The following is a 9,627-nucleotide window of genomic DNA, read 5'->3' on the forward strand; positions in this document are numbered from 1 at the left end:
AATCCTGAGAAAAAAGGAACAAAGCTGAAGGTACAACCCTTCCAAACTTCAGACTATACTACAAAACTACAGTAATCCAAACACAGTGGAATTGGCACAAAAACAGACATATAAATCAATGGAACAGAATAGAGAGTCCAAAAATAAACCCATGCATCTACAGTCAATTAATCTACAACTTCAGACTACACTACAAAACTACAGTTATCAAAACACTATGGTACTGGCACAAAGAGACAGATCCATGGAACAGAATAGAGAGCCCAGAAATAAACCCACACACCTATGGTCAATTAATCTTAGACAAAGGAGGCAAGACTATACAATGGAGAAAAGAATCTCCTCAGCAAATGGTGTTGGGAAAGCTGGACAGCCACATGTAAATCAATAAATTAGAACGCTCCCTTATGCCATATGAAAAAATAAACTCAAAATGGTTTAAAGGCCTAAATATAAGACATGACACCATAAAACTCCTAGAAGAGAACACAGACAAAACGTTCTTAGACATAAATCATAGCAATATTTTCTTAGATCAGTCTCCCAAAGCAAAGGAAATAAAAGCAAAAATAAACAAATGGGACATCATCAAAATATAAAAGCTTTTGCACAGCAAAGGAAACCATCAACAAAATGAAAAGACAACATATGGAACAGGAGAAAATATTTGTAAATGATGCGACTGACAAGAGGTTAATATCCAAAATACACAAACAGCTCATACAACTCAATATTGAAAAAACAAACAACCTAATCAAAAAATGGGCAGAAGACCTAAATAGACATTTCCCCAAAGACATACAGATGGCCAACAGCCACACGAAAAGATGCTCAACATCTCTAATTATTGAAGAAATGCAAATCAAAACCAAATGAGATATCATCTCACACTGGTCAGAATGGCTATCATCAAAATGTCTACAAATGATAAATACTGGAGAAGGTGTGGAGAAAAGGGAACCCTTCTGCACTTTTGGTGGGAATGTAAACTGGTGCAGCCACTACAGAAAATTTTCCTTTAAAAACTAAAAATAGTGCTACCATATGATCCAGCAATCCCACTCCTTGGTATATTTCTGGAAAAAAGAAAAACTCGAATTTGGAAAGATACATGCACCCCAATGTTCACAGCAGCACTATTTACAACAGCCAAGACATGGAAACAACTGAAGGGCCCATGAACAGACAATTGGCTTAGGAAGATGTGGTGTATATATACAAATACATATATATACACACACACATGTATATACATACATATACATATACACACATGTATATATATACATACATGTGTATGTATATATACATACATATGTATGTATATATACATATATACATACATACATACACACACACACAGAGGACTATTACTCAGACACAATAAAGAATGAAATATTGCCATTTGCAGCAACATGGATGAACCTAGAGAATATTATACTTAGTGAAGTCAGACAGAGAAAGATCAATATCATATGATATCGTTTATATGCTGAATCTAAAAAAAAAAAGATACAAATGAATCTATATACAAAACAGAAACAGACTCACAGACATAGAAAAAAAACATATGGTTACCAAAGAGGAGAGGGAATGGGGGAAGGATAAATTAGGAATATGGAATTAACAGATAGAAACTACTATACATAAAATAGATAAGCAACAAGGATTTACTGCACAGCACAGGGAATTATGTTCAATATCTTGTAATACCTATATTGGAAAACAATATGGAAAAAAATACATATATATAAAACTGAATCATTATGCTGTACACCTGAAACTAACACAATTTTATAAATTAACTATGCTTTAATTAAAAAACTGTACACTTAAAAAGGTTAAGATGATAAGTTTTGTTATGGGTGTTTTACATCAATTAAAAAAAAAGCATTAAACAAATCTGACCTAGTTGGTACAGAAGTAGCTAAACCAGAACTAGAAATGTAAAATAGTGCAGGTACTTTAGAAAACGGTTGGGCTGTTTCCTAAAATTTCAAACATAGATTTACCAAACAACACAGCAGTTTTACTCCTAGGTATCTACCCAAGATAAATAAAAACATATGTGCACACATATGCTGAGGGCTGTAGGTAGGAATGGGAGTGACTGCAGATGGGCATGAGATTTCTTTTTGGAGTGATGGAAATGTTCTAAATTATATAGTAGTGATAGTTGCATAGCTCTGTAATTTCCTAAAAATCAAGCAGAAATAGAAAGAAAGAAATCTACTTGCCAAGAATTATAGGAACCATACACTCACACCTTTTAGCTTTTATCCCACACTCAGCAGTCTCCAGCCTCCCACAAATCTCACCTTTTCTAACCGCTCCGGACTTGGCATTGGCAAACTCTGCCGCTTAGCCTCCTGTTCTAGAGTTAGGAGCATGTTTCTTTCTTTCAGGAGAACATACCTATATCAAAAAACAGAGCTTGTAATGCTATTCTGTGCTTATATTAATAAAACTGTGATTTTTTGACATCAAAATTAATGATCTGTACTCAAAAGTCCTTTAGAATAATCCTTTATATAGAGCTATATCTATTCTTACTCGTTTGTTCAATAAATTTTCCATGTGCCACATACTGCATTAAGTGCCAGAAGAGTTACAAAAAAGCATAAAACGTAGTCCCTACATTCCAAGTGGAGAGAGAGGATGGAAGATAACACTTATTCAGTTCCTGTTATACACCAGGCAATGTGCTAAATAAGCACATATATACATTTATTTCACTGAATTGTCACAACAATTCTGAAGTTGGAACTATTTACACATTCTAAATGAAGAAACTAAAGCTAAGAGAACTAAGGTTTCGGGGGGCACATGCCTAATTCAAGATTCAAATCCTGAACTCCCTGGGTGGAAAACCCTCCCTCCACAACTGAAATGTGGTGTGGTATACTCAGTGGTATAGACAACAACTACCAGGAGAATTAAGTGGGAGAGATGAGACATTCCTTCTGGTTAATATGATCAACGAAAGCTTCATAGAGATGGGGTATGTTAGGCTGGAAAGGAAACCAAAGCAAACACAATCAAATCACTGAAATCAAAACACTGAGGTGGTAAAGCTCAAGTGTGACTTTTGTGAATAAATAAGTTTGATTGAGAATCAGAGCTGGAAGAAAGGAAAGGAAATAAATGTGGAGGGCAAAGAAAATGAAACAAAGGAATTGGGGTACTTTTGGGTATGGAAGATGATTTGGGGGGAAGGAGTGGCAGAAGATAAACTATTTGGCTTTAGCCAGGATGAATATTGAAACTGCCTTAACTATCCCTTTACAAATAACCAACAGTAAACGTGCTTTAAAACAACGTATTTTTTACCATGAATCTGTGCTGTTTTAAATATAACACTTCTGACACCAAATGAGGGGTTTTTCTCTCCTGACAGTAACATGTTGTCTTTTCCATCTCCCTGACACTAACTACCTGAAGTCAGAGCCAGATTCCACAGATTTAAGTGTTCAGTCCCACAAGAAAGACTTCAGATGCCCCACTTCAGATGCCAACAGCAATTTCCAGGCCTCCCACATATCTGACTGACCAGCTACAAACTGGGGGTTCCAACAACCTTGTCCATGGGTTTGATAATTTGATAGAATAGCTCACAGAATTCAAGAAAGCACTTTACTCTCTTACTGGTTTATTATAAAGGATACAACTCAGAAACAGCCAGATGGAAGAGATGCACAGGACAAGATATGGGGAAGGGGTGCAAAGCTTCCATGCCTTCTCAAGGCACACCACCCTCCCAGAACTTCCATGTACTTACCAACCTGGAAGCTCTCCAAACCTAGTTGTTTAGGGTTTATTATGGAGGTGTCATTATGCAGGCATGATTGATTAAATCACTGGCCACTGGTGACTGAACTGATCTCTAGTCCCTCTCCCTCCCCAAAAGTGGGGGTGGTGGTGAGGCTGAATGCTCTATCTGCTAATCACACCTTGGCCTTTCTGGCAATCAGCCTCTATCCTGAAGCTACACAACAATACCCCCCAGCCCCCACCCCCAAGAGCTGCCTGATTAGAAGACACTCATATCACTCAGGCAATTCCAAGGGATTTAGGAGCTGTGTGTTAAGCGATCAGAGACAAAGACAAAATATATATTTCTTATTGTATCACATAAATAAGCCTGTAATATTAGTGGTTTTATAAGCATTTTACAGTTCTTTAATCTGCCATGAAAGATAACCCTTTAAATCAAGGGATAAAACTTTAAATGCCTACTACAGTGCCTGGACAAATAGTAATTATGAGTGAAGGGAGCATGGTGAAAGAACAACAAGATGGGTAAGAAGTGGTATGCACTGCTCCATTTAGACCAGCCAACTGTCACCATGTAAAAATGCAGGTTCAGTGTTGCAACATCACAGGTCTGATTATTCAAGAGGAGCCAGAAATCCTTATTTTTGTGTGAAACTTCCCAATTTTTTTTTTTTTTTGCGGTACGCGGGCCTCTCACCACTGCGGCCTCTCCCATCGCGGAGCACAGGCTCCGGACACGCAGGCTCAGCGGCCATGGCTCACGGACCCAGCCGCTCCGCGGCATGTGGGATCCTCCCAGACCGGGGCACGAACCCGTGTCCCCTGCATCGGCAGGCGGACTCTCAACCACTGCGCCACCAGGGAAGCCCGAAACTTCCCAATTTTTAAAACACAGCACAGCCCAAACAAACATATCTCTGGGCTAAATATAGTCGATTAATGTAGGGGGATTGGTGGGTCAAAAGGTACAAATTCCCAGTTATAAAAGGAAAAAGTCATGGGGATGTTATATACGGCAATGGTGACTATAGTCAATAATACTGTACTGCATATTTGAAAGTACCTCAGAGAATGGATCGTGAAAATTCTCACCACAAGGAAAAAACTTTTTGTAACTATGTATGGTGACAGATATTAACTGGACTTATTGTGATCATTTTACAATATATACAAATATTGAACCATTACACTGCACATCTGAAACCAATACAATGTTATGTCAATTATACTTCAATTTATATATGCATATATACAATGCAAATCTGTCTTAAATCCTCTCAATTCTTTCTAATTTATCAGGAGAATCTGCCAGAAAAACCTACCCAAATTTCCAATTAAGTGCACCCTCCAATACTCTTCCTCAAAGCAAAAAAGCTAAAGCGTCCAGACCATGCAAAAGGTAATAAAAAGGAAGAAGGCCTAAATGTAACCAACTCATCCCCATTTTGCTTTATTAGTTTCTTGAAATTCTTAGTATAAAAGTGGTAGTATGACTGGTAGCAGTTACAGTAAAATTTCTAAACTCCCAACTATTTAAGAACTCTGATACATCTGTCATAATGTAATTTAACCTCTGTAGTACTTATAAAAATTTTAATGATCTTATATATCACAAAACAGTACTATAAATCACTTTATTTAATTTCTTACATCAGATAAAGTTTATACCTCATTATTATAAAAATTTTAATGATCTTATGTATCACAAAACAGTACTATAAATCACTTTACTTAATTTCTTACATCAGATAAAGTTTATACCTCATTATTATACTATAACTGCTTCAAACACTTAGATGTTAATGTACTCAGTATACTTACCAAAGTTTATGTAAATCTTCATTACTTTTGTTCCTTAATTGCTGACAGGTCCATGAAGCTCCTATTAAAATGATAAATTCATAACATGAAATAATTTTCTAGCTACATTGCCCTTTGGCAAATTACTTAACCTCTCTAAACCTGTTTCCTTATCTATAAAATGTGTAATAGCTTTATTATATTATAGTACAATATATAATTAGGATTTGTGATTAAATTAGATAACACATATGAAAATATTAGTAATGTGACTGGCAATAGCATTCAAAAACTGTTATTAGTAGTATAGAAGGTACCTTCACAGTCTAATGTCAAAATACTTAGTATCATTATAAATTAATATTCAACTATCTCTAAAAAAATGAAATGTAAAACAAACCCCAAACCGCACCTTAGTTAATTTCAACCTACTCCTCTTCTAAACCTTTTGCCAACCTTCCAAGAACAGTTAACTCTACTATTATACTGTCCTTCTAATCTTCTCTAATAGACATTCCCAAAGGAAATCAAAAAAGGAAACACTTAAGTAATTCCCAAACTGGATAAATAATCCCAAAATGACAGAGGGTTCAATAAAATTATTTAATATAGGTCAACCCAAATATCTCACCAGATTTCACTTTTTCTTCCCCCCAATTCTTTGGGTCATCAAAAAATTCTTCCAGTCCTCTCCTAGACAATGTGGTATGAAGTAATCTACACTGATGAAAAGATGTGACATTTGGTGTATTCTTAGTCAACAGACAAAGAGAAAACCTGCAACTGAACATATATAAACAAGTGATTCAAGTTTCACAACATTTGGATTTTATAAGCAATAAACGGAATCATTTCCTCACCTACAATGTCAAACAACCAACTTGGGGTTTCTGCCCAAGAAACGATAAACTCATAAAATGCTTTAGAAATTATTTTTAACATGCCATTATATATGTTGCTATCCTGTAACTTCAGAGCCAATATATTGACATAATTATATATTTTAAAAGTATTTTTTAAATTAATTAATTAATTTATTTTTGGCTGCATTGGGTCTTTGTTGCTGTGCACGGGTTTTCTCTAGTTGCGGTGAGCGGGGGCCCCTCTTCGTTGCAGCACACGGGCTTCCCATTGAGGTGGCCTCTCCTGTTGCAGAACACGGGCTCCAGGTGCCCAGACCTCAGGACTTGTGGCTCGCGGGCTCCAGAGCGCAGGGCCAGCAGTTGTGGCGCACGAGCTTAGTTGCTCCACGGCATGTGGGAGCTTCCCGGACCAGGGTTCAAACCTGTGTCCCCTGCCTTGGCAGACGGATTCCCAACAACTGCGCCACCAGGGAAGCCCGACATAATTATATTTTAAGGTAACATTTTTAAGTCCTTCATATGTGGCTAGTGGGCATATAAGCAGATAAAAACATTCTGAACTTTAATTTTGCAACACATCAGAGACCCCAATGCTTTCTCCTTTAACCCAGTAATTCCACTGAATTTAGAAATTTCAACTAAAGAAATTATCAGAGGGACTCCCCTGGTGGCACAGTGGTTAAGACTCCAAGCTCCCAATGCAGGGGGTCTGGGTCTGGGAACTAGATCCCACATGCATGCTGCAACTAAGAGTTCACATGCCACAACCAAGGAGCCCACACATGTTACAACTAAGGAGCCCTCGAGCCACAATTAAGGAGCCTGCCTGCCACAACTAAGACTTGATGCAACCAAATAAATAAAAAATAAATAAATTTTTTTTAAAAAAGACAAATTATCATAGATGGGAATTGATAAATCAAAGTGTCTATTGTGGTGATCATTTTGTAATGTATAAAAATATAGAATCACTATGTTGTACACCTGAAACTAATATAATATTTTAAGTCAATTATACTTTTAAAAAGTCTATTAAAGCATTATATATGATATCAAAAAGCTGATAATAATGTAAATGTGCAACTGGGGAATGGTTAAAAACATTATTGTGCATCTGTATGATAATCTATTATGCAGTAATCTAAAAGTCATGTTTATAAAGAATATTTAATGACCTGGAGAAATAACTTAAAATACAATAATGAAGTGTATAACAAATGTTGTATTCCTACCTAGAAAAATTTAACGTGAATCTAATCATGAGGAAACAATCAGACAAATCCAAATGAAGGAATATTCTAAAAAGGCTGACCTTATTAAAAATGTCAATATCATGAAAGAGAAAAAACGAACCATTCTGGATTAAAGAAGACTAATGATAACACGACAATTAACAGGATAAATGTTCATTGACTGGACTCTGAATTAAAAATTAAGAAAGAAAAAAAAAATTCCCCAGTGTGATCATTGTAGTATTGTGGTTAAGACAGCGTTCTTGGGACTTCCCTGGTGGCGCAGTCGTTAAGAATCCGCCTGCCAATGCAGGGGACACGGGTTCGAGCCCTGGTCAGGGAAGATCCCACATGCCACGGAGCAACTAAGCCCGTGTGCCACAACTACTGAGCCTGTGCTCTAGAGCCTGCGAGCCACAACTACTGAGTCCGCATGCTACAACTACTGAAGCCTGCACACCTAGAGCCCGTGCCCCGCAACAAGAGAAACCACTGCAATGAGAAGCCTGCGCACCACAACAAGTAGCAGCCCCTGCTCGCCGCAACTAGAGAAAGCCCGTGCACAGCAACTAAGACCCAACACAGCCAAAAATAAATTAATTAATTAAAAAAAAAAGAGTGTTCTTGTTCTTAGGAGATATATGCTGAAGTGTCATGATGTTTGCAATTCTGACATGCCTCAAATAGTTCAGAAAAATAAAGGCATGGATATAAAAAGTATAGAAAATGTGACAAAATGCTGAGGATTGGTTAACATAGGTGCAGAGTATACGGTTATTCTTTGTACTACTCTTACAACTTTCCTTTTGGTTTGAAATTTTTTAAAATAAAAAGTTGGAGAAACAAGGGTAGAACACAAAAATGCATATACGTAAATATTATCCTGATTTTATTTTAAAATCTCATGTATGTCTATATATTCAAAGTTAAAAAGAATAGAAGAAAATCTGTTTATCTCTGAATGGTAAAACCATAGTTGATGTTTACTTTCTTCTTCAAAGCACTTTACCCTATTTTCCAAAGTGTCTGTAAATGAACAGATATTTATTCAACAGTAATGATAAAAATCCAGAATTTTTTTTTTAAGGAAAAACGATGATGAGATGGAAGAGACGATTAATTCAAGTTTGCTACTTTTCCAGTTACAACCCCTGAACCTCTGCAAAAAACAAACCAAAAAAATTGCTTATCTCTGAAGCTAATGGAAGTTCACTATATCTGAGAGATGCCCAATAAATATGCTGGATTCAAGAGCACATACATTACTTCCTTTAAAAAAAAAAAAAGACTACTTTCATTTGGCTACCTTCATTTATTCACTCAACATTTACTGAACAATCTCTTTTTGACAGACTCTGGGCGTACACCCTCCCACCCCTTTTTAAATCCATCCAAATCTGACACAGCCTTCAGTTCCACAGCCAAAAGCTTTCAGTGAAGTTTTTCCCAACTCACCCAGCCGAACAGGATGCTTCCGCACCTCTAGGTTTAGTTCAACAAATACTGGTTTTCTACAGACCCCACGACTGCCTGGTCCACAGTAGGTGGCAACAAAATGTTTGAGGAAGATACGGAAATGTCGCAGGTGGGCGACTTCTCCAAGGTCACTCACTCCTCACGGAGGTGGGTTCGGGCCCAGCCATCCCAGAGGCCTTTCCATCCCTAAGCGTTTCTCAGTATCTCGCCAACCAAACAAGAACCAAAGTTGGAGAAGTGGACAGACCTACTCCTCACATCACTTACCTTGTGCTAGCAGGGACCTGAGGACTTATTAACGACCTGGAAGCCTTCAGGGCCGCCGACACTCTCCTGCACAAAACAGCCAAACTGGCAGCAGCCATTTTTCCGCATAAGTAAGCAAACCGCATTTCCGCCAACAATGATGTCACTTCCGGCGTCTCACGCCGACCGGATGACGAGAACAGGAATTGGCTTTGCCCTCACTCAACATGGCCACT

The 9,627-nt window shown here is 37.4% G+C and overlaps 1 protein-coding gene across 3 annotated transcripts in view; it reads right to left on the reverse strand.

Moving 5' to 3' along the window:
- MRPL47 (mitochondrial ribosomal protein L47) overlaps window positions 1–9,537 on the reverse strand; it is a gene marked incomplete at its 5' end in the record, with an annotated part of 32,999 nt that extends 23,462 nt beyond the window's left edge. For 2 of the 3 annotated variants that reach the window (XR_013828520.1, XM_079922635.1), the window contains 4 exons: window positions 2,319–2,415; window positions 5,596–5,656; window positions 6,206–6,357; window positions 9,413–9,537. Coding sequence is in view for 2 of the 3 variants with exons in the window: in XM_079922635.1 (XP_079778761.1) it covers window positions 2,319–2,415; window positions 5,596–5,656; window positions 6,206–6,357; window positions 9,413–9,537 (435 nt within the window). The remainder of the gene's footprint in view (window positions 1–2,318; window positions 2,416–5,595; window positions 5,657–6,205; window positions 6,358–9,412) is intronic. The other variant, XM_079922636.1, reaches the window with a different exon arrangement.
- Window positions 9,538–9,627: the final 90 nt, after the last annotated feature.

Source organism: Stenella coeruleoalba, assembly GCF_951394435.1.
Source record: "Stenella coeruleoalba genome assembly, chromosome: 5".
Lineage (NCBI taxonomy): Eukaryota > Metazoa > Chordata > Mammalia > Artiodactyla > Delphinidae > Stenella > Stenella coeruleoalba.